The 26,650-nt window shown below is 40.1% G+C and overlaps 1 protein-coding gene across 1 annotated transcript in view; it reads right to left on the bottom strand.

Annotated features, from left to right (window-relative positions):
- Positions 1 to 11,560: 11,560 nt before the first annotated feature.
- LOC140727656 (uncharacterized) overlaps positions 11,561 to 26,650 on the bottom strand; it is a 124,516-nt gene continuing 109,426 nt past the window's right edge. The window contains exon 7 of the mRNA XM_073045279.1: positions 11,561 to 12,758. Within this exon, the coding sequence (XP_072901380.1) occupies positions 12,588 to 12,758 (171 nt within the window). The 3' untranslated portion in view covers positions 11,561 to 12,587. The remainder of the gene's footprint in view (positions 12,759 to 26,650) is intronic.

Genomic DNA, 26,650 nt, shown 5'->3' with positions numbered 1-26,650 from the left:
ATGGTGATTCTTACATCATTGGTAGGGTAGTTACTGGAGAGAATTCTTAGCGATAGGATTTCTGAGCATTTGGAAAGCCATGGCCTAATTAGGTAGACCCAGCATGGCTTTGTGTGGGGCAAGTTGTGTTTTACTAATTTGATTGAGTTTTTTGACAAGCTGACAAGAGTGATTGAAGAACGCAGAGCTGTGGATGTTAATTATGTAGATTTTAGTAAGGTGTTTGACAAGATCCTTCATAGGAGGCTCACCCAGAAGATTAAGATGCATGGGACCAAGGAAGAATTGCCCATTTGAAATCAGAACTGACTTGCCCATGGAAGACGGAGGGTGGTGGGGTAAGGGACATTCTAGCTGGTGGTCTGTGATTGGTGGCATTCTGCAGGGATATGTACAGGCACCTCTGCTATTTGTGATGTATTTTAATGACCAGGAAGAAAATATAGGTGGGCGGGTTAGTAATTGGCAAATGGTACAAAGACTGGTGGTGTTGTGGACGGCGTAAATGACTGGCGAAAAATAAAATGGGATTTAAATCATATGGGCAGAGAAAAGGCGGATGGAGTTTAACTAGGGCAAATGTGAAGTATGGTGCCTTGGTAGGTCAAATGTAAAGAGACAGTACACTGTTAATGGCAAGACCCTTAACAGCGTTGATGAGCAGAGGGATCGGGGGGGAAATTCATAGCTCCCTCAAACTAGCTATGCAGGTTTATATGGTGGTTAAGAAGGCATATAGTATGCTTGCCTTTATTAGTCAAGGCATTGAGTTATGAAGTCAGGAAGGTTTGATGCAGCTTTAAAATTCTAGTTAGGCCACATTTGGAGTATTGCAAAGAGTTCTGGTTACTCCATTATAGGAAGCACGTGAGGTTTTGGAGAGGGTGCAGAGGAGGTTTACCAGGATGCTGCCTGGATTAGAGAGCAGGTGCTAAAACAAGAAGTTGGCAGACTTGGGGTGTTTTGTTTGGAGCAGCAGGGGCCGAGGGAAGATCTGATAAGGTTATCAGAGGTATACATCGTGTAGACAGACAGTATCTTTCTCTCAGGCTTGAAATGTCTGATACCAACGGCATGCATTTAAAGTGGGAGGGGCAAGATTCTTTATAAAGAGTGGAGGATGCCCAAAATGTGCTGCCTGGGGTGGTGGTAGAAGCGGATACATTAGAGGGTTTTAAGGCACTTAGTTAGGCACATAAATGTGAGGAAAATGGAGGGATACGAACATCGTGTAGGCCGAAGGGATTAGTTTAGTTGGCCATTTGATTACTAGTTTATTTGGTTTGGCATGACATTGTAGGCTGAAGGGGCCTGTTCCTGTCCTGTACTGGACTATGTCCTATGGTTTATTCACCAGCTGCAGATAAATTGTAATTGAAATTTGTTTCTGTAAAGGATAATGGTTTTTAGCACTTGAACCTGATGTAATCTTCACCAAGGACAACGACCCAAATCAAGGACTGAAGAAAGTTGGAGGGAATATATGACTGACGGCGTGTGGTAGGGGACAACACTAATATTTTTCATTCAAATCTGTACGCTTTCAAAGGCAATATTGGCCTAGAAATTAACATTATGTCATAACATCAGTGCATTGTATTCTACCTTGGAAATTTGATCCATTGAAGTCAATAGAATTGAATTTTGGAGGCAGAATGCGATCTGTTGATGGTTTGTCAACCTGTACTTGATTTGACATGTTTGACACTACTAGGCTGATATAGTTACATAAAATGAAGGTATATATTTTGACTGTTCTCTATATCCGTTAAGATTGTACCACATGTGGAAATTCTTTGCAATCATTCATCTCCTTCAGGAGGCTTTCCTGATAAATATTGCCTTATAAATTCATTTTGCTCCCTCTCCAGTGCATTTACAATATGGCAGCCAGTACTGTGCACAGCATTCCAGTTGTGACTTAACAAGGTTCAAAATGTTTACAAAATGCCTTTTCTTTCAAGCCCCTCCTGTGCTTGGCTGACTTTTGCTTTAATTGTGTCACACCTCTCTTTGATTTGTGGCATTTGTAATCGCAGATTCATTTGCCCCTCAGACCCATTTAGATCCTTATTTGCAATAATATGAAACTTCGTATCTTTCTTACCAAAATGTGCACATCTACATTGAAAATCATTTAATAATCATGTAATTTATTTATGACTATCTCCTGGTAATTTGTTGTGATCCTCCTTGGTACTGACTATTCTTCCCAGTTTAATGCTCCCTGCAAATTTATAAATTATATTTTTTATCCAGAAGTCTGAATCATTCATGCAGTCTGTGAACAGAGACCTCAGCACTAATCCTCGCAAATCCACTCTTTCCACATCCTGCTTTTCTAAGTAATCACCTTGTAGGCTTAAATTTTCTGTTTTCTATTTTTGGTTAATTTCAGGCATTTTTTCTTAAGTTATGTTCGGCAAATTTGGGTATTTTTGGTTCAAAACAACATTTGAATCAACTTTCAATCTCCATGATGCACAACTAATGAATTTCAAATTAGATTAGTCTTTAATTACTGTCAAAAATCACTTCCCTTCATGAAATTGCGAATACCTTTTATTTCTCCCATTTCTACCTGCACTTAGCTCTTCTACCTTTTTCAGTAGCTCGCAACGCTGACAGAGATTCCCACAAAATAGTCACCTGTCTGAAAGCCACTGGTGGTATTTTTATGATGAGAGTAAACATAAATTCTGCATAGATACTTATTGTTGTTCAGAAGTCCTATCATTGGAAGTTAACTCCCAGATAGGCCTTCAGTTAAAATATAAAGAAATACAGTTCTTTGCCCCTGCTCTTTGCTTTCTGTTTTACATTTCCCCACTCTGCCACATAATACCTGACCTGATGTGTTGTGACATTATTCATTTGTCTATTACCTGCTGGTTTATCATGGATCTGTTAGAAATCTCTAAATATTGCATTCATCCTGTACACTTCCTGTTACCTCTTCGACATGTATGGAGGAAATTTGTAGACTGAAGCCACACACCAGGACTGATGCCCCAAGTAGTCCTCATGCAGGGTTTTGACCTTTCCTCCCGCAGAAGCTGCTCGATCCGATGAGCTCCTCCAGCAGACTGTTTGTTTCTCCAGATTCCAACATCCGCAGTCTCCTGATACAAGAGATTCTACAGATGCTGGAGCACACACACAAAATGCTGGAGGAACTCAGCAGGTCGGGTAGCATCTAGTGGGGGAAGTAAACGGTCGACATTTCAGACTGTAGTTCAGACATTTGGTTAATGAAACAACTATTGATGGCATCTTCCCTGCATGGCACGCAACATTTCAATAACAGTTCTGTATTTATTTTATAATTGAACCTGTCACTCACCAGGACAGGCTCTTGGCTCAAATTGTTGACTGTTCATTTCTCTCCATTGAGGCTGCCTGACCTGCTAAATCCCTCTGGCATTTTGTGTGATCTGTAGTATTGTGCATCTTCATTCATTATTATATTTTTGGTTTCCAGGGATTCACAACTTCACCTACTACTATTGTCAAAGTAACTGGTTCATCATCCCTGGACAAGTTCCACTTCCTTTTTTAAATGTAGGTATAACCAGTCCTTTGGCACCGTACCTTCTCCTAATCAATTATTAATTAAATAGCAGCATCATGTTAGTACAAGATTGCTGCTTTGATAAAAAAAAGTTAAAATGGGATTCAAAACATAAGTCATCAATTCTAATTTTATGAGATATGTCATGGAATTACTGGGGGGGGGAATGTGTGCAGATATCACTGAGTAGTTATTCAGTGAGAAACATTTCGCATCTCAATAATCCATGGAAGTTAATGATTTTTTTTTGCTTTTTATAATGTTAACAATTCTGCTACAAATCAGAGCAGATGTCAACCCTTCTCTCAGGTGAACACTGGTGAATGCATTGAGTGTTGGCAATCATTTGCAGCTTGGTCAGGGAAAGATTCACTCAAGTGTACTTATGAATCGTCAGACTTTAATATTGGGGATTAAATAAGTAAGAAAAATCTTTTTCAAACAGGAGTGGAAGCTAAAGGTGAAAGAATTTTAAATTTTAAATTAATTTTTAAAATGTTTGTTTTGGTTTAATTCATTGTGTGAGTTATGTTAGAAGTGAAGTTTAAATGATGCAGTGGAAATGCATTGGTAATAAAATTAGAACTAAAGACCTTAATTGACATCAAGACCAACACATTTTCTTTCAGTTCAGGATGATGCTCCTCCTCATTTTGCACTTGTGTGAAAGGCTGGGAGGCTATCGAGTTACAGTGACATCAACATGACCTGTGGCAGAATATCATCCTTGGATCTCTACAGCTTCACAAATATGGTATGCGACCTCCACAGAATGCAATCACAAGGTGCAGTACTGCAATGGCCTCACGTGAAGCCTGCCGGTGCTGGGAATCTGTGACTGTGGTCTAAGGAGCGCTCTGCCCTAATAATCATGAACCTGGAGCCTTATGTTGTTGATTGCAGCTGAGGGAAATTTTTTGGCCTCATACCTAACCAACTGAGTCATTTTCATTGTTGCATTCCACCCCATTAGACAATCCTGATTTCTTTCAGGCCTGCTGCCATTCCCCTTGTCTTCTGTTAACTCTCCAGTGATTGGCTCAATCAAACAGTCTAGGCAAGAAAGCTGAGATCAGCCTCCTAAGATGGACATAATGTTTATGGCGTCTATGGGATTCTCAACAGGAAACTGAGAGGAATACTTACAACATTGTTTTAGTTTTCAATGTAATACTTTAGCATTAAGTTAGGCACCAGAGATGAATCAGGTTTCAAATGCTGAGATGAGTTCCAACAGATTAACGTTTTGTGCCCATTATCACCGGGAAAGTAAAGGGCTGCACCAGGTGATGCACGGATGTGTTGATTCTCTAGAACGTGTTCAATGTCTCTGGAATTTCTGCATAAAATATCATTTTATCCAGTATTGTCACAGGCAAAGTGTGTTGCTCTATCACAACACTGACTATTTTTCTAAAGTTTGTCATTTGCTGTAAAGCACTTTCTTGTGTGACCATATTCAAAATAGAGCCTTGCTATATTTTTCCTTTAAAAAAAACCCTTAAGATAAACAGGGATACCTTTATTTGTTATGTCTTCCCTGAAAAGGTGACATACGATCAAGGGTAAACATTGCCATGTTGTGATACGAGTAAAATTATGCTGTACCTCTGTTGCTATTCTCAGTGAAAATAGAAATAACACTAAGTATGGCTTATGGGGGGAATTTATAAATTCGTTTGACAGTGCAATATGGATGAAGATGAACCAACAGCCTGTGTTATATCCTCCAGGACATTTTGCATCTGTTATAGGCAATTGGTTGCAGATTCACCAACATCTGTTTTTCATTATTGTAAGACTTTACCCCAGATTACGCTGTTATCACATTCCAGCTCTTCTATTGACCTCTTTAGCATTCATTTTCCAAGGTACACTGCCAATAGATAGTCATTGAGCCCAGTTAAAGATTCCTTTCCCAGGAGCAGTAACGGGGACGAAACTTAAGAAGTGATTTTATGAATATGTACAAACCTGTAGATTCAGTCCTGAACTTGAGAGAAAGAAAGGTTGCAGAGGAAGAATAATGAAGTCAGAATATTTACATATTCTCACAGATTCTGACTGACCAGATTCAAAGTAGATTTATTATCGAAGTATATAAACGTCACCACGTGTAGTGATGCTAAGTGTAGGATGCTCTGGAGGATGAGGTACTGCTGTAGGGGGCAGGGTTTCAGATTTTTTGGATCATTGGGACCTTTTCTGGGGCAGGTGGGACCTGTGCAAGAGAGACGGGTTACACCTGAACTACAAGGGGACCAATATCCTTGCAGGGAGGTTTGCTAGTGCTGTTGGGGAGGGTTTAAACTAGATTTGCAGGGGGATGGGAACCAGAGTGCCAGAACAGATAGTGGAGCGGGGGTGAAAAGAAATGATGTTAAAAGTTCATGCAAAGTTAGAAATAGAAGGGTTGTGTGTGATGGTAATAATCTTCTGAGGTGTGTCTATTTCAATGCGAGGAGTATTGTGGGAAAGGCAGACGAGCTGAGGGCCTGGATTGACACGTGGAATTATGACATCATAGCCATTACTGAAACTGGGCTACAGGAGGGGCAGGACTGGCAGCTCAATGCTCCAGGGTTCCGATGTTTCAGATGTGATAGAGGCAGAGGGATGAAGGGTGGGGGGGGGGGGGTGGCATTGCTAGTCAGAGAAAATGTTACAGCAGTGCTCAGGTAGGACAGATTAGAGGGCTTGTCTACTGAGGCCATATGGGTGGAGCTGAGAAACAGGAAAGGTTTGACTACATTAATAGGGTTGTATTATAGACCACCCAATAGTCAGCGAGAATTGGAGGAGCAAATCTGCAGAGAGATAGCAGACAACTGCAGGAAACATAAAGTTGTGACAGTAGGGGATTTTAATTTTCCATATATTGATTGGGACTCCCATACTGTTAAAGGTCTAGACGGGTTAGAGTTTGTGAAATGTGCTCAGGAAAGTTTTCTAAATCAATATATAGAGGTACCAACTAGAGAGAATGCAATATTAGATCTCCTATTAGGAAACGAGTTAGGACAAGTGACAGAAGTGCGTGTAGGGGAACACTTTGGGTCTAGTGATCATAGCACCATTAGTTTCAACTTGATCATGAATAATGAGGTACTAAACTGGAAAAAGGCCAAATTTGAAGAAATGAAAAAGGATCTAAAAAGTGTGGATTGGGACAGGTTGTTCTCTGGCAAGGATGTGATTGGTAAATGGGAGGCCTTCAAATTAGAAATTTTGGGAGTGCAGAGTTTGTATGTTCCTGTCAGGATTAAAGGCAAAATGAATAAGAATAAGGAACCCTGGTTTTTGAGGGATATTGGAAATCTGATAAAGAAGAAGAGAGAGATGTATGACAGGTATAGGCAACAAGGAGCAAATAAGGTGCTTGAGGAGTATAAAAAGTGCAAGAAAATACTAAGAAAGAAATCAGGAGGGCTAAAAGAAAACGTGAGGTTGCTTTGGCAGTCAGGGTGAAGGATAATTCTAAGAGCTTCTACAGGTATATTAAGAGCAAAAGGATAGTAAGGGATAAAATTGGTCCTCTTGAAGATCAGAGTGGTTGGTTATGTATGGAACCAAAAGAAATGGGAGAGATATTAAATGGGATTTATGCATCTGTATTTACTAAGGAAACAGGCAAGGAGTCTATGGAAATAAGGCAAACAAGTAGTGAGGTCATGAAACCTATAAAGATTAAAGAAGAGGAGGTGCTTGCTGTCTTGAGGCAAATCAGAGTAGATAAATCCCCAGGACCTGACAGAGTATTCCCTCAGACCTTGAAGGAGACTAGTGTTGAAATTGCAGGGGCCTTGGCAGATATGTTTAAAATGTCGGTATCCACGGGTCGGGTGCCTGAGGATTGGAGGATAGCTCATGTTGTTCCGTTGTTTAAAAAAGGCTCTAAAAGTAATCCAGGAAATTATAGGCCAGTAAGTTTGACGTCAGTAGTAGGCAAATTACTGGAAAGAATACTAGAATAATAGAACATTACAGCACAGAAACAGGCCTTTTGGCCCTTCTTGGCTGTGCCGAACCATTTTTCTGCCTAGTCTCACTGACCTGCACCTGGACCATATCCCTCCATACACCTCTCATTCATGTGCCTGTCCAAGATTTTCTTAAATGTCAAAAGTGAGCCCGCATTCACCACTTCATCTGGCAGCTCATTCCACACTTCCACCACTCTCTGCGTGAAGAAGCCCCCCCCAAGTTCCCTTTAAACTTTCCCCCTTTCACCCTTAACCCATGACCTCTGGTTTTTTTCTCCCCTGGCCTCAGTGAAAAAAGCCTGCTTGCATTCACTCTATCTATCATAATTTTATACACCTCTATCAAATCACCCCTCAATCTCCTACGCTCCAAGGAATAAAGTCCTAACCTATTCAACCTTTCTCTGTAACTCGGTTTCTCAAGTCCCGGCAACATCCTTGTAAACCGTCTCTGCACTCTTTCAACCTTATTAATATCCTTCCTGTAATTAGGTGACCAAAACTGCACACAATACCCAAATTCAGCCTCACCAATGCCTTAAACAACCTCACCATTACATTCCAACTCTTATACTCAATACTTTGATTTATAAAGGCCAATGTACCAAAAGCTCTCTTTACAACCATATGTACTTGTGACAGTACTTTTAGGGAATTATGTATCTGTACTCCCAGATCCCTCTGTTCTACTGCACTCCTCAGTGTCCTACCATTTACCTTGTATGTTCTACCTTGGTTTGACCTTCCGAAGTGCAATACCTCACACTTGTCCGCATTAAACGCCATCTGCCATTTTTCTGCCCATTCCTCCAACTGGTCCAAATCCCTCTGCAAGCTTTGAAAACCTTCCTCACTGTCCACTACACCTCCAATCTTTGTATCATCAGCAAATTTGCTGATCCAATTTGCCATATTATCATCCAGATCATTTATATAGATGACAAATAACAATGGACCCAGCACTGATCCCTGTGGCACACCACTAGTCACAGGCCTCCACTCAGAGCAGCAATCCTCCACTACCACTCTCTGGCTTCTTCCATTGAGCCAATGTCTAATCCAATTTACTACCTCTCCATGTATACCTAGCGACTGAATCTTCCTAACTAACCTCCCATGTGGGACCTTGTCAAAGGCCTTACTGAAGTCCATGTAGACAACATCCACTGCCTTCCCTTCATCCAGTTTCCTGGTAACTTCCTCGAAAAACTCTAATTGATTGGTTAAATATGACCTACCATACACAAAGCCATGCTGACTGTTTCTAATAAGTCCCTGTCTATCCAAATACTTGTAGATTCTATCTCTTAGTATTCCTTCCAATAATTTACCTACTACCGATGTCAAACTCACCAGCCTATAATTTCCCAGCTTACTTTTTGAGCCTTTTTTAAACAACGGAACTACATGAGCTATCTTCCAATCCTCTGGCACCTGACCCGTGGATATTGACATTTTAAATATTTCTGCCAGGGCCCCTGCAATTTCAACACTAGGCTCCCTCAAGATCCGAGGGAATACCCTGTCAGGTCCTGGGGATTTATCTACTCTGATTTGCCTCAAGACAGCAAGTGCTTGCTCCTCTTTAATCTGTATAAGTTCCATGACCTCCCCACTTGTTTGCCTTGTTTCCATAGACTCCATTCCAGATTCCTTAGTAAATACAGATGCAAAAACCCATTTAATATCTCTCCCATCTTTTGGTTCCATACACAGCCGACCACTCTGATCTTCAAGAGGACCAATTTTATCCTTTACTATCCTTTTGCTCTTAATATACCTGTAGAAGCTCTTAGAATTATCCTTCACCCTGACTGCCAAAGCAACCTCATGTCTTCTTTTAGCCCTCCTGATTTCCTTCTTAAGTATTTTCTTACTCTTTTTATACTCCTCAAGCATCTTATTTCCTCCCTGTTGCCTATTCATGTTATACATCTCTCTCTTCTTCTTTATCAGAGTTCCAATATCCCTCGAGAACCAAGGTTCCTTATTCTTATTCATTTTGCCTTTAACCCTGACCAGAACATACAAACTCTGTACTCTCAAAATTTCTCCTTTGAAGGCCTCCCACTTACCAATCACATCCTTGCCAGAGAACAACCTATCCCAATCTACGCTTTTTAGATCCTTTCTCATTTCTTCAAATGGTTCTATGCAACCCTGAAATTCATATTCTTGTGGGCACTCACAGTAGAAACAAAGAAAAACAATAAGAATCAATGAAAACTATATAAAAAGAGGGATAAACAACCAATATGCAAAATGAGACAAACTGAATGAATACTAAATAAATAAAATGCATAATGAATAATATTGAGAACAGGAGTTTATATGTTTTTATTTAGAGATGTAGTGTGGAATAGGCCGTTCTGATTCTTCAACCTGCAGTGCCCATCAACCCTTGACAAGCCCTGACTTAACCCTAATATAACAGAATCATTTCAGTGTTGTCATGAGTAAGGTTATCCATGTTGGTTCAGAAGCATGACGAAGGATTCATTGGCTTCCATTGCACGATGGATCCACTAGTACATCTGCCCCGTAGTCAAGTGATGCTGAGCGCTTGCTAAGGACGCAAGGTCCACTATCATCGTATCATTTTTGTAATCAAATTACCTGGAAGCTGTAACCTCAATTCTGACTGCTGGGTAAATGTTATTTAACAGACTGAATGTTGCCAAAGTCTGCCACCTACTGTTGACTCATAGAGAGTGCAGCTTTGGGTGTTCAAGGGTTGGATTTCTCCGTTACAAAGTGCAGCAATAAATGATTAACCTTTGTCCTGCCTCTTTCTTCCATTATTTGGAGATCACAGAGCTGGAGCAGCTAGATTGATATAAAGCACAGAGGTAACTTGCTGTGACTGAATATGTGTTAAGCACGATGTGCACAAAGCTGAACTGGGCACATGTCAACATTTAGAAAAGTCCTGACTTTGTTTGAGATCTTTCTTCATAAAACATGCAATTGGCTCAATCTGGTTAATGTCCTGTAGAGTGGTAAAAAAATTTCCAAACGTTCTTTTACGATTGTTAAGAGGAGTTGTGGTTTTTTGATTATATTGTATATATAACAGCGTAACATTTTACCTAACTGATTTTGAAAATATATACTTTTTTTTACTGCTGTTTATATGTCTTTTGCATTATTTGTTTGATAAACTTCTCCTCTGATTTGTATATTCTTTACTGGAAAATCAATAAAAAGATTGAAAAATGAGAAATGAGTGGTAATTCAAATGAGAGGTCAAACCAAGGGTCTGCATACTCTGCCTTGTGAGGATTTAAAAACATTTCTCAACAACACACACAAAATACAGGAGGAACTCAGCATCAAAGGAAAAGAATCAAGAGTCAAGGTTTAAGGCTGAGACCCTTCATCAGGATTGGAATGAAGGTGGGCAGAAGGTGGGGAGGGAAAGGAGTACAAACTAGAAGGTGAAGCCATGTTAAGGGGAGGGTGAAGTGAGAAGCTGGGAGGTGATGGGTGGGAAAAATCAAGGTCTGAAGAAGAAGGAATTGGTAGACAGGAGAGTGGATGTTGGGAGAAAGGAAAGGAGGAGAAGTGACAGGACGAGCATGAGAATTTCCCCCAATGTCTTGGTCAATATTTGTGCCCCAAAAAATGTCCAAACACAGCTTGCCTGGAAGATTGTTATGCACACGTTCAGTTGTGGCTTTCCTACATTGCAACAACTACTACACTTCAAAATGTATCGCATGGGCTGTAAAGCATTTGGAATGCCCTGTGGTCATGAAAGACACTAACCTTTCTTCATTACTAACTCATTTTATACTTGACAGTAAATCCTTAATATTTCTGCTTTCTATTGATCATAAATGATTTTGTCAGTTGCTTAATTTTAAGATGATGTTCCCCGGGCTGGCTTTCAAATTGAGCAATCAACGACTTCTACTGATGAGAGCTTTTCCAATGCCCTGGTTCGATAAACAAAGGATAGCTAAAATGCATCTGCGCTGAAGCATTAGTTCCTCATGTACTGGAATACCTTCAACATAAATGATGAGTGAGGATTGGTTTGATCTGTTTTGGAGGTGAAAGTTGATTTTTAAAAATTTGTATTTGTAACAAAATTGCAAGACCCTGGATGCAGAAGTTCAGAAAAAAAGCAATGTTAAATCACACATTTTCCAAGGAAATTACTGTATATTTCACTTTTACACAATAGGAGAAAGGCACTAGCATCAGTAATGAGTATTCAAAAGGCACAACAATCAGTTTCTGAAATTAGAAGATAGGTTAACAGTTCAAATACAATTTGCAGGTCATCATAATTTGTGTAGCCGGGCTATAGGAAACCTTTTTGGCAAGTCTGCACATGCCCATAAGAAGGAAACAAGGATGTCCGATAAATGAAATGTAATTTAAATTAACAACCAAACTGTACTTAATTAACAAATATTAGAAGCAAAGTCTGTAAGAGGAATCTTAACCAACTGACGCATCAGCACAGTGGCTCTGCAGGTTGCCCTCTCAACCTTGACCTCTCAATCCGCGACTGAACGATTCACGCCATTTATACCTAATGGTACGAGGTCTTCAGCTTGAAGAAAGATTTAAGAATGTTTTTACAATAACCATTTTTTTTGTGATGGATGACTTAATTTTGTTTTTTTTTCCTTGGTGGGATATGGATGTTTCTGCCAAAGTCAAGGCCAACATTTCTTTGTTATCCATTCACAATTGTCCCTGATCTAAGTGGTTTGACAGGACTTTTCAGAAGTCATCCAAACCCAGGCAGATATCCTTCCCTGAACAAAACTTACGAATCAGGTCGCTTTTCATTACATTCTTGTGATTTCATGCTGAAACTAACCTTTCGCTCTTTAATTCCCGATTTACTTGATTAAATGATGTTAAATTTCCCAGCTGCCACATTGGGATTCAGACTCATGACTCCAGATCAATATTCCAGGCTCTGAATGTGAGTCCAGTATCTCGACGTGTGCATGAACTATGGCAAAGCTCTTGATGCAAAGTGTGTGGGTCAATTAAATTCACAACTATATCGATTAATTTTCAGAGGTTACACGTCTCAAGGAATAAATAGCAAAGGCTATAAATGGAGCAATGGTACAGAGCAGCCAGGAATTAGAGAAGGACAGAAGTGGCTCCAGGGGCTGATAGCCTACTTTTATCCTTACGCTTCCATCTATCCAATGATTGAGCTTGAGGTGGTTCATCTGGAAAGACAGAAATCGTGAATTGATCATTTATATTTAGAACATCATTCACATTTTAAGTCCCCTCCTTCAACACTGGAAATCTCTCTGTAATTTGGGTTAATAGGATGAAGGGATGAATGCGGAATAAATGTCAAATTTCAGAGAGGCTTAAATTCAATTACATATAATTGACCAATACACATACATAAGGATATAGAAATAAATATAGATAAAATACATGATATGATAGAACATAAGATTGAAACTTGTCCGTGCAAGCCTTCCCCAGCACCTGTTATTTTTGTGCCGTGAAAGGCAGTCGCTGCTGGAATGGTGATGTTACTAAAAGCAATGCTGTAAGAGCACTATGAGTGGCAGCTGGAAGCTACGTCACAATAACAAGCAAAACTAACTGATCATGATATCAAGCAGCTGGAAGGTAACACTAACTGTTACTGTGCAGAGCTGCGCCTTGCTCAGTGTTTCTTAAGGACACTAAGGTATTTCAAGTACAAAGAGTGGGGAAAAAACCCCAAAATGAAACAGATCTCAAAGCTTAAAAAGAGCAGTTTTTCACTTAAATCACTGTTCACAGACATTTTTATTGACTATTTTTATTGTTCTGAACACTTTAGAATGATATAATTATACATATTCTTATACTTTATTAACTACTTAAAAAGTACTCTCTGGTTTGAAGGTAATTTAAAATCATGTGTACAGGTAAATAAATTCAGAGAGCTTGTCCTAGTCGAAGACTAGAACATGTCATCATGAAAATTAGTGCCAAGGCTTACTTGTAAAACTAGGAAATAATTCTGCACTGATGGATGGCTTGTAGAATCTTCAAACTCTGTGACAACTTCGAGGGCAATTGTTTAAGATTGAGAGATTTATGTTAACCAAAGGATCAAGGATTAAGAGACATTGATTTCACCATGTGTTAGTCAGGGCGTGGCATGATACAAACAACAACATTCAACAATAATGAAGAAAAAGATATATAAAATAAATAATATTATATAAAATGCTAACAAAGGTAGAAGTTAAAGGACAGATAAGGAATAAAATGAGCTTTAATAAATATATTATGGCATGTATTTACAATATAAACAGGGTTACAGAAAGCAGTTTAAAGTGCCTACAGTGCAGAGCAGTGATGGTGGTAATAGAGTGAATTTGTGTGGGGTGCTAACGAGAATAGTTGATCTGATCAATTGCCTGCAGTGAGAAACTTTTTGTTTTAATAGCCCTATAACACTTTCCAAAATGGTGCTTTTGGAAAAGGCAGTTTTCAGGCTGGGTAGCATTCTCAACTTTTCCTGCCTGATCCTCTGTCCTGGACACATACAATTCATATAGACTGCAGCCAAGGTAATATTCAAGATTAGCAGAAATATGAAGTGAGATTACAGATCAGCTCCAAGTAGCAGGATAGGCTTGAGAGCCTGATTTGACTCCTTTTTCCATATCCCTGTATTTTCCAAGACTTTACACAGGCCTGAAGAGATAAATGTTGGTGCACTGATAAATAAAAGAGTACTTTTTGGCATAACTGAAACAGTAGATGGTGCATGTGTTGTTACTGATAATGATCACTGAGAATGATCTTGTTTGGGTTAAGAAGGATTATTTTAACAAACCTGTCATCAACACCAGATATTGTTGCATTTGCATGATGAAACTCATTGGCATAATCATTTCGATTATTATGTGAAGGGAAAATTATCATAAACTAATGTAATTTTAACTGACCTTCAGTTCTTACAATAATTTGTAGGCATTCATATTTTCTGGCTATTAAATGTTATAGAAGACATCCGTCCCAAATTTCCCTGTCCATGGAAATTATCCTCTGTTATCTGATGTTACAAAAGTCATGACCTTAACCAATAGATTCAAAAAATATAAATTTTGGTGCAGAATATGAGATCAAAATATGGCAAGTTCACCATGTTCTCCATTAAGATGGCCATTTCCTATGAGGTAATGCCAAAGTTCAAAGCAAATTTATTATCAAAGCACATATATGTCACAACCCTGAGATTAATTTTCTTGCAGGAATACTCAATAAATCTAAGAATCAATGAAAGACTGCACCAGTAGGGTGGACCGCCAGGGTGCAAAAGACAAACTGTACAAACACAACAAGAAAAAAAGTAAATAATAATAATAATAATAATAAATAAGCAATAAATATCCAGAACATGAAATGAAGAGTCCTTGAAAGTGAGTCCATAGGTTGTGAGAACAGTTCAGTGATGGAGCAAGTGAAGTTCAAGACCCTAATGGTTCAGGGGTAATAATTGTTCCTGAACCTGATGGTGTGAGGACTGAGGCTCCTATACCTTCCTTCTGATGGCAGCAGCGAGGAGAGAGCATGACCTGGGTGGTGGGGGTCACTGGTGATGGATGCTGCTTTCCCACGACAATGTACCGTATAGACATGCTCAATGGTAGGGAGGGCTGATACACTGGGCCATATCCATTAATTTCGATAGGATTTCCCATTCAAGGGCATTGGTGTTTCCATACCAGGCTGTGATGCAGCCAGTCAATACACCTTCCACCACACATCTCTAGAGGTTTGCCAAAGTTTTAGTTGCTATGCCGAATCTTCGCCAACTCCTGAGGAAGTAGAAGCACTGCTGTTCTTTCTTGCACTTACGCACAGGTCCTCCAAAATGATAACACCAAGGAATTTAAAGATGCTGACCCTCTCCACCTCTGATCCCCCGATAAGGACCCCTGATTTCCTCCTCCTGAGTCAATAATCAGCTCCATGGCCTTGCTTTCATTGAGTCAAAGATTGTTGTTGTGGCACCATTCCATCAGATTTTCAATCTTCCTCCTGTATGCCAATTTGTCACCACATTTGATTTGGCCTATGACAGTGTTGTTTATCAGGGGACTTAAATAGGGCATTGGAGCTGTGCTTAGCGAAATCAGTAATGTAATATTCCCCTTCCCTATATCAATTGTAATTTGAAGCAATGTCACTGTCAATTCAAAATGTAGAATGTCCTTTAAATAATGAGGCTGGAACCCCGTCCAATTTGTCTTTCAAATACATCCGGCAAAAAAATGGAGGAAGTGTATTTCTGCCAATCTTCCTCTAGATGGCACTTGCAGTGCATGTCAAAGAACCAGATGGCCTTTCAATTGATGTGACTTAACTCATGAAACTTTAACGTTACTTCTCCCTCCATAGATGTTACTTGACCTGATGAGTATTTTTTTTGTTTTATTTCAAACTTACGATTTCCGATATATTTCGGTTTTGTGTCACTGTAACCTTAACAACCATCATGGTCTAAGTAATGATTCTACGTTCATTATGGTATTGGTACAGGAGCATAGCGATTAGTGTAACACTATTATAATGCTAGCAACCGGGTTCAATTCTACCACAGCCTGTGAGGAATTTCTGCGTTTCCCCATGACTGTTCGTGTTTCGTTCTGGTGCTTCAATTTCCTCCCACTTTCCAAAGGCATTCAGGGTAGTAGATTAATTGGTGTAATTGGGTGGCCTGGGCTCATTTGGCCGGAAGAGCCTGTTGCCAAGCTATACATCAAAATAAATAACTGTGGAAAAGAACAACTACAGGATGTGATTACATATTTTCACGACAAATGCAATGAATTCCCCATTATACCTGTAATATAGAAATATGTTGTAATACACCTACAGCAATACATTCAGAGTGAATCTGTTTGGACTCATTACATTGTATACATGTGGTGATATTGTGGAATGTTTAGTGGCGTTTATATATTTTATTAAATGTGTGTTGGAGATTCACTGCCTTTCCACATGAAACATTTTTCCTCACTTTAATTATAAAATATGCACAATCAAGAGTAGGTAGGCACCCTTGTATTTTTGTAAGGTATAGAACATCCACAAACAAAGGTCCTGGTTATTTCAGCACAGCTGTACCACTCCATTTGAAAGCAATTGCTATGAATCGGAACACATTATCCTCATGCCCTCCAGTGCCCTCAGGGCCACTCTCCAAATCTTTTCAAGTTTGCAGTCAGTTTCCCTGTCACTTTCATCCGGATATGAAGGGCAGTAACAAATTCCGTTTACACAGTGCTTTGTATTGTCAACCATCCCCCAGCATTCCCAAATACACTAGCAATCAAAACGGATCAAGTAAATAACCATAAAACTTGGTCAATGAAGCAGTTTTAAGGTTTGTCATCCTACTGTGAAATTGTAGGACACGGAATCATGCTACTTAACACAAAGTGAGGTATCAGCCTATGGAGAGCAGCGTAGGGAGTGTTTTATTGCAGAAAGAAGCACTGACATGACTCAAAGATCAGGACCTCGTGATATATAGAAACTTCAACTTGAAATGCTTTCTCTATCATTGTCAGTATCACTGTGAGTTAATTGATGGTGGCTTGGGTTCTGAAATTGGTTTATAAGTAGGAGAATATTCCCACACTTGACTGCTGCCTAATGATCTTCTACAAAACGAGCATACATGGGGGACAGTATGAAAACAGTTATGCTAAACTAATATCCCCCAAGTGAATAGTATGTCAGTCTAAGTATGCAAATTAATATTGACTACCTAAAGGAAGTGTCTGGCATCTGTTCACATCGATAGATCCGCCAGAACATTTGTCACTATTTTCAAACAAAAAAAATCACAGCCGGCTGAAAATGGATAACTTAAAAAAGATGTGAGCCTGAAGTTTATTTTAATATATGAATTAAATAAAGTGCCATGGATCTGAAGAAAGAACATTAAATGTGAAATAGATGACAGCAATACGTTGTATAAAGTAGAGTTAGTCCCCATTAAGTTCACCATTTGTAAGATTTAATTTAACACTTTTGATCAGAATGCTACAACTTTCATTATAAAATCATTCTTCAGCTTGAAAATAATTTTTCTAAAATGCCTTGGGAATCATTATTATTAATATTTTTGCCTAATCTTTACTGAGCCAGAATTGGATTGCTGGTGAAAAGAGAATTTATTGGATAATTAAACACCAGTCCTCAAAGTCATATGTTATGGATAATTGGCCTGATGATATTTTACAAAGAAGTTGTCAATGTAACTAATTGTAGGAGTTCTTCACACACTGTAATTGGCTACCACGTTGTAATACTGTGTAGAGTTTAGGTCTCCCTTTCTCAGGAAGGATATACTTGAGATGACAGGGGTGTCATAGGAGGAATGTATGTGTAGGCTAGAGCTTAGAGTTTAGAAAAATGAAAATTCATTATAATGAAGCACACCAGATTCTTAAACTTGTTTGAGAGGGCGGTTGAAAGTAGGATATTTCAAGAAGTGTGTGGACAGGGCAGGAAAATGGTGGTGATGAAGAAAATCTTGGCATCCTGTTGAATGCTGTAAAAGGATGGATGCCTCATTTTCTTTTATCATCAGTCACTTTAGCTATTGGGTGTAACACTGATCAGATTCAGATTCAGTTTATTGTCATTTAGAAACCACAAATGCAATGCAGTTAAAAAATGAGACAATGTTCCTCCAGAATGATATCACAAAAGCATATGATGAAACAGACTACACCAGAAAATCCACGTAACATTTGGCAATCCCCAATCCAGAGTCCGGAGAGGCTGCTGCGTATTAATATCGCGCTACCGTCTTAGCGCGTTCCCCGGAAAGGAGCTCCAAATCCACCAGACAAACAAGACCAAAAACTAAAGCTACAAGACCTGCACAAAACCACATAGTTACAACATATAGTTCCAACAGTGCAAACAATAACATAATTGATAAAAAAACAGACCATGGGCACAGTAAAAATAGTCCAAAGATGTTAAAAGACTATAAGTTCAAAAGAAATCACCACACAGTTTCCACAAGTCCCCAGGGTCTCGACAGACTCGCCATACCACGCCGGCGGCAGAAGGGAATACCTCCGCTATGGACTTCCATGGCGCCGCCCGACTCAGCCTCGCAGACGCAGCACACACCGAAAGCGACCTGACTGTAGCGGACTCTGAGTCCGTCGAACCTCTGAGCTGACGACCATCCCCTCCGGCACAGCTTCTCCGAGCACTATCCTCTGCCGAGTGTATTAAGACGGCCCCGCCAACGGCCATCGGCAACGCAACCTCGAGGACTGGGGGCCTGTTCTTCCCAGCAGAGTCCCGGACCTCACAGCAGCAGCAGCAACGAAGAAGGTCTTCCTGGAGATTTCCCGATGTTCCTCCGTGCTCCCACGTCCGTTTTCAATCGATTATGATTGCGCACGGCACCCCACTTCACAAATAACAGATAATCAGCTCCAGAGTGGCCGCTGCAAGCTGCGTTGTGCCGCCATTTTGGACTAGTATCCGCCAGCTTCTAAAATGACTGGCTTTTGGTGGTACTTTGCCTCTTTTGACCATAGCTGATGTCCACTGTACAGAAACAGCCAAAGACGGCACTTAGTCAAAGTTAGCCTGGAAGAATAATTAATCAAACAATGCAGAGTCAGCATGAAAATCAGAAAATCGCCCTTTGGTGGCTTTGTGCTGGAGCCTTTGAGAGTTTCAGGTCAAGCTAGGATCCAAGCATTGTTTCTCAGGTCAAAAGTTACAAATATAACAGAATCTAGTAGAATAATGCAGCAGGTCAAGAACCACTGTGGGAGGAGAAACATAGTTAATGCTTCAGGTGGATGGAACTAGGTTGGTTTTGTCTTCAGAGCTCAATGTCAGTTGTTTGGAAGATGTGAAAGAAATTTTATTCACTTCATCAAAGGATAACTGGAAGCTCCTGTGCCACATGTTACACTTATTAGTTTATATAATCACAAGGATGGTCTGTAATTTATCCTGTCAGGCATGCATTCATTACTGGATACACAGCTCATTGCTTACAGGGCACTGAGCTTCACTGATCACACTCAAGACAGCACCTGAATGGGGGATGTACTCCAACTGCACCGCAAAGAAACTGAAACTTTCTCAACAGAGAAATGGTTGGGTTTATTTAAGGAGTGTATGAAGATTATGGATCTATGGTCCATAGTCCACCTCTCATTATATGGACACAAGTGAACCTATAAATGCACTTTCAAGAAATCTACAACTGATGTTCACGGTAATATTTATTTATTAATTATCTTTATTTTGTATTTGTAAGTTTGCCTTCTATTGCATGTTGATTGTCAGTCTGAGTATGTAGTTTTTTTTTGTTTTACTGTGAATGCCTGCAAGAAAATGAATCTCAAGTATATGGTGACATATAGTATATATGTGACATATGGTCACATATATGGTAACATATATGTACTCAGATAATAAATTTACTTTGAACTTTGAAAACTGGCTGAGGAAGACTTGTCTACAACTGTTTTTATGAAGTGCATGGCCACTGTGGTGTATTCATTCAGATCCATAGAGGAGTACTTGACCACAGCCCAGCACACCAACTTAAGCAATTCCATAGCTACTCCACTGCATCCCACAAAAAGCTCTTTGTTGTCCTAATCTCTGGAGCCTTGCTCGTTAGTCACTGCCTTTGTACAGGTAGGAGAAGGACAGCCAAGTGATCAGGTTTCCTGAAATGCGGTCTGGATATGGAGCAGTAGGAATTCCTTATCTTGGCATAACAGTGGTCTAGTGTGTTGGGACTTCTGGTGCTACAGGCTATATGCCCTTAGTAATTGGGCAAGGAATTCTTCAGATAAGCCTGATTGATATCCCCCAACTATGATATGAAATGCGTCAAGGTGGACCGTTTCTTGTTTGATGATAGTATCATGCAGTATCTCAAGCACTTGACTATAGTTGGCCATTGGTGGAATATAAAACTGTGGTCAGGATCATGGACGAGAACTCTTGTAAATAGAACGGTTAACATTTGATCAGTAGGTGTTCAAAGTCAGGTGAACATGAGTTTGACAAACTGCCTCATCGGAGCACCACAGAGAGTTTATCATGAAACACACACTTCCACCTTTTCCCTTTTCTGAATCAGCAGTTCGGCCCATCCCGTGCATCAAGAAGCCTTCAGGTCTGATCACCATATCTGGCATACTCCGAGTGAGCCATGTCTCTGTAAAACGCAGAGCATAACAATCCCTTGTTCCCCTGCAGTACAGCACCCTTAGGTCCTCAGTTTTGTTCTCCAGCGACTGTATATTTGCTAATATGCCCAGATGGGGTACCTCGCCAAGTACTAAAGACCTATGTCGATCAACTGCTCAGAGTGTTCACTGAGATCTTTAACCCCTTGCTTCAGCAGTCTGAGGTACCCACTTGCTTCAAGAAGAATGTGATAAGCTGCCTCAGTGACCATCGTCCAGCACTTACATCCTCAGTGATGAAGTGTTTTGAGGGGGTTGAGTGTTTTGAATGTTTTGAAACATATCAACTCCTGCCTGAGAAGCAACTTGGATCCACTCCAATTTAATGGCACAACAGGTCCACAGCAGATGCCATTTCACTGGCTCTTCACTCCACCCTGGAACATCTGGACAGCAAGGATGCTCTTTATCAATGACAGCTCAGCAGTTAAGGCTATCATCCTCTCAAAGCTAATCAATAAGCTTCAAGCTCTTAGTCTTAATACCTTCTTGCACAATTGGATCCTCGATTTCTTCATCTGAAGACCCCAGTCAGTTCAGATTGGCAACAACATCTCCTCCACAATCACCATCTGCACAGGTGCACCACATGGCTGTGTGCTTAGCCTCACGTTCTGCTCACTTTGCACTTATGACTGTGTGGCTTTATCCATTGCTTTATTTAAGTTTGTTGACGACACCATCGTTGGCTGAGTCAAAGGTGGTGACGAATCACCATATAGGCAGGAGATTGAAAATCTGGCTGAGTGGTGCCACAACAACAACTTCTTACTCAATGTCAGCTATACCAAGAAGCTCATTATTGACCTCAGGAAAAGGAAACCAGCAGTCCTCATCGGGAGATCAGAGGTGGAGAAGGTTAGTAACTTTAAATTCCTTGGTGTTCTCATTTCAGAGGACCAGTCCTGGGCCCAGCACGTAAGCACAATTATGAAGAAAGCATGGCAGCGTCTCTACTACCTTCAGAGTTTGTGAAGGTTCAGCATGACACCCAGATATGTGATGATGAGAGATCATAGCCTGGTATGGGAACAACAACACTCTTGAATGGAAAGTCCTACAAAAATTAATGGATACAGCTCAGTCTATCACAGGTAAAGCACTCCCTGCCATTGAGCACATTCATATGGAGTGTTATCGTATGAAAGTAGCATCCATCATCAGGGACCTCCTACCACCCAAGTCAAACTCTCTTCTCAAGGTTGCCATCAGGAAGAAGGTACAGGAGCCTCAGGACTCACAACACAGTTACCACCCTTCAACCATCAAGCTCTTGAACCAAAGGGGAAAACTTCACTCAACTTCATTTGCCCTGTCATTGGAATGTTTCCACAATCTGTGGACTCAGTTTCAAGGATTCTTTATCACGTTTTTGATACTTATTGTTTATTTATTTATTATTATTATATTTTAAATTTTTCCTCAACTCACCCTGGTAAAACCTGAGGTACGGGCGCAGCCTGGCACACTGATTTGTCAATTGCTAGGAAATTTCGGACTATTCTGGGGTGTTCAGCATTGTGGCATTCTGAAGATTTACATAAATATTGATGTGCTGGCCTAATTGTTTAGTGCTATTATGTAGTGGCTTTGAGATGATACCAATATATACTTTGGGACAATGTATACTCTGTTCATGTTCCATAGTCTTTCAATTTCCTCTTTTAATTCAGCATATTTCTGTTGTTTTCAATTACTGATTTCTGTATGCTGTGTGTGTTTGGAATGCCTATATTTATTCAGTTAGTTGTTCTTACTTGCTTATCCTATAATATTAGATCTGGACAGTTATTATGGATTGTAATAATGGATCGGTCTTTAATATACCTTTTTAGACTTTGACTCTAAAACTGGATAAGGCTTGTATTCATAGTAAGGTATGGGGTCTTATATCAGTTTGTATTTTAAAGCTAAACTTTGATGAATGATGTCTGCCACTTGATTCTGCCTGTGTAAGTAATCAGATTGAGTTAAGCTGCTACAGGATCGTATAATGTGTTGGATGGTTTTTGGTTTCTCTTGGTATTTTCACCATTTATCATCTTGAATTTGTTGGCCTTTTATTCTTTATTTTGATAATTTTTGTATTAACTACCTGGTCCTGTATTGGCATGAGAAATTATTATTATTATTATTATTATTATTATTATTATTATTAATTCTTTATTTTCTTTTTGTATTTGCACAGCTTGTTGTCTTTTGCGCTTTGGTTGTCAACCATGTTGGAGTGGTCTTTCAATGATTCTATCATGGTTATTGGATTTATTGAGTATGCCCACAAGAAAATGAATGATTGGTGACATACAGTATATATTTTTTGATAATAAATATACTTCACACTTTGAACTTTGAAGATGGGAGTGAGATTCTGTTCACACTGGCTGGAGAAGCAAGGGGCAGAAAGCCATCTAGGCAGCACCTCTGCTGCCGGGGGAAGAGAATTATACCATAAAGAGCATAAGCCCAAAAGACATAGGAGCATCGTTAGACCACTCAGCCATCGAGTCTGCTCTGTCATTCCATTGTGGCTATTTTATTATCCCTCTTAACCCCAAACTTTAGCACCCTGACTAATCAAGAACCAATCAACCTCCGCTTTAAATATACTCAATGACTTGGCTTCCACAGCCATCAGTGGTAAAGAATTCTTTAGATTTGACACCCACTTCCTCATCTCCGTTCTAAATGGATGTCCCTCTATTTTTAGGCTGTGCCGTCTGGTCCTAGACTCATCCAAAGGAAACATCCACTCTACCCAGGTCTTTCATTATTCAGTAGATTCCAGTGAGATACCCTCTCATCCTTCTAAACTCCAGTGAGAACATCAAGTGCTCCTCATACATTAACCTCTTCATTTTCAGAATCATTCTCATGAACTTTATCTGGAACCTCTCCAATGCGAACATATCCTTTCTTAGATAGGGGGCCCAAAACAGCTCACAGTACTCCAAGTGCGATCTGACCAATGCCTTATAAAGCCTCAGCAGCATGTCCTTGCTCTTATATTCTAGTCCTCTTGAAATGAATGCTAACATTGCATTTGCCTTCCTTACCACCAATTCAACCTGCAAGTTAACCTTTAGGGAATCCTGCACAAGGACTCTCAGGTACCTTTGTACCTCTGATCTTTGAATTTTCTCCTCAAGTAGAAATTGTCTATGCTTTTATTCCTTCTGCCAAACTGAATGTCCATACACTTCCCTACACTATACTTCATCTGCCACTTCTTTGCCTATTCTCCCAATTTGTCTAAATCCTGCAGACCCCCTGCTTCCTCAACACTATCTGCCCCTCCACCTATCTTTCTATCACCTGCAAACTTGGCCACAAAGTCATCAATTCCATCACCCAAATTGTTGACATATAACATTAGAAGAAGCGGTCCAATACTGACCCTCTTCGGAACACCACAAGTCACTGGCATCCAACTCTTTTATTCCCACTCTTTGCCTCCTGCTGGTCAGTCAATCTTCTATCTATGCTAATATTTCCCCTGTAATACCATTGGCTCTTATCTTGTTAAGCAGCATCATGTGCAGTGCTTTGTAAAAAGCCTTCTGAAAAACAAGTTAACAGCATCCACAGACTCTCTTTTGTCTATCCTCCCTGTTATATCCACAAAGTATTCCAACATATTTGTCAGGCAAGGTTTCTCCTTTAAGAAACCCACGGTGACTTTAGCCTACTTTATCATCTGCTTCCAAGTACTCTGAAACGTCATCCTTAATAATGGACTCCAACATCTTCCCAACCACTGAGGTCAGGCTACTGGCCTATAATTTCCTTCCTCTGCCTCCCTCTCTTCTTAAAGAGTGGAGTGACATATGCAATTTTCCATTCCTTGGGAACCATTCCAGAATCTACTGATCATTACTAATGCTTCGACAGTCTCTTCGGCTATCTCTTTCAGAGCCCTGTGCTGTAGTCCACCTGATCCAGGTGACTTATCTGCCTTCAGATCTTTCAGCTTCCCAAGCAACTTCTCCTTAGTAACAGCAACTACATTCACTTCTGCCTCCAGACACTCTTGAATATCAATTATACTGCTAGTGTCTTTTCGGTGAAGATTGATACGAAAGACTTGTTAAGTTTATCCGCTATTTCTTTGTATCCCATTGCTACCTCCCCAGCATCGCTTTCCAGTAGTCTGATATCCATGCTCACGACTCTTTTACTCTTTATATATCTGAACAAATATTCTGGTATATTCTTTTACACTATTGGCTAGCTTACCTTCATATTTCATTTTTCCTCTCTTTATGGCTTTTAGTTGCATTCTGTTGGTTTTTTAAAACTTCACAATCCTCTAATTTCCCACTATTTTTGCTATATTATATGCCTTCACATTTGCTTTTATGCTGTTTTTTTATTTCCCTTGTCAGCCACATTTGCCTCATCCTCCCTTTAGAATACTTCTTCATCTTTGGAATGTATTTATTCTGCACCTTTCAAATTGCCCCCAGAAACTCCAATCATTGCTGTTCTGCTGTCATCTCTAGGTGTCCCCTTCTAATCAACTTTGGATAGCTCCTTTCTTATGCCTCTGTAATTCCCCTTATTTCACTGTAATTTTGATACTGTCTTTATCTTCTCCCTCTCAAACTGAAAGGTGAATTCTATCAAATTATGATCACTGTCTCCTATGGGTTCTTTTACCTTAAGCTCGCTAATCAAATCTAGTTCATTACACAACACCCAATTCAGTATTGCCTTTCTCGTAGGGGCTCAATCACAAGCCGCTCTAAAAAGCCATCTTATAGGCATTCTACAAATGTCCTTCTGGATTGAGCTAGTGCTGGTGCTGGTGCAGCAGACTTAGGTCTGACTGTGTACGCTGTCTGGGAGAGTGTGAGTGTGAAAAAGTGGTTTGGTTGGTTTGGCCTGTAGCATTCTTTTGTTCTATTTTAAATTTTGGACGTGGCTGCTTATATATCTTGTGGTTGGTTGCTTTACAGGGGCTCCAAAGGAGTTGTTTTGCCAGCCTATCCCTTGTTTTGGTCAGCTAGTTTTTTCACCTTTGCATAAGCAGTTTGCTAGTGCTAATAGTAATAGAGGCACTTTGCGTGTTTTTCAAAGAAGAAATGAGCGAAACAATAATTAAGATAGTGGTGAAGTTGTTGTTGACTTAACAAGGTGGGACTAAGAGTTGCTTCGCAGTATAGTTCACTGATGGAAAGAGCAAAGTTTACCGACTTTGGCTCATGAGGCTTCAGTGAGGAGGCACAGTTGAGTAGCAGGTAAAGCTTTTGCAGTGGTTGAATAAAAAAGTCATCGAAATGCAACTAATTAAATAAAGGAAGTAAGATGCAGGTTCGGGTGATGTGCTGTAGCTACATGATGTGGGAGAGAGCTGGTGGGACCCATTGTGGTTCCTGGTGACCACATCTGCAGCAAGTGTTGGCTGCTCGAGGAATTCAAGCTCAAAGCTGATGGCCTGGAATCTGAGCTTCAAACACTGCGGCACATCAGGGAGGGGGAGAGTTACCTGGATTCTCTGTTTCAGGAGGTAGTCACACCCATTAGATTGGCTGCCTCAAATTTGGTGCGTGGTCAGTGACAAGAGGATGTGACTGTGAGTGAGACGGGTAGTGGGATCCAGGAGATAGCGCTGGAGGATTATTAACGGTTTCTCAACTTTCATTTTAATTCAGTTCCTCACCTCCCATCACATCCATTGTCATCTCTCTTCAGCATCTTAGACATGTCCTACACCGTGAAGACTGACACAAAATAGTAATTTAAAGCAGAGAGCGGGGATACCTGAGTGTTTCTCTGGCTGGCAATCAGTGCTGAGCGGCGTGCTGTAGGGGGCAGTGTTGAGCCCACAACTGTTCGTGATA

Source organism: Hemitrygon akajei, chromosome 5, assembly GCF_048418815.1.
Source record: "Hemitrygon akajei chromosome 5, sHemAka1.3, whole genome shotgun sequence".
NCBI classification, from domain to species: domain Eukaryota; kingdom Metazoa; phylum Chordata; class Chondrichthyes; order Myliobatiformes; family Dasyatidae; genus Hemitrygon; species Hemitrygon akajei.
This window is presented reverse-complemented; position numbering and strand designations above follow the sequence as displayed.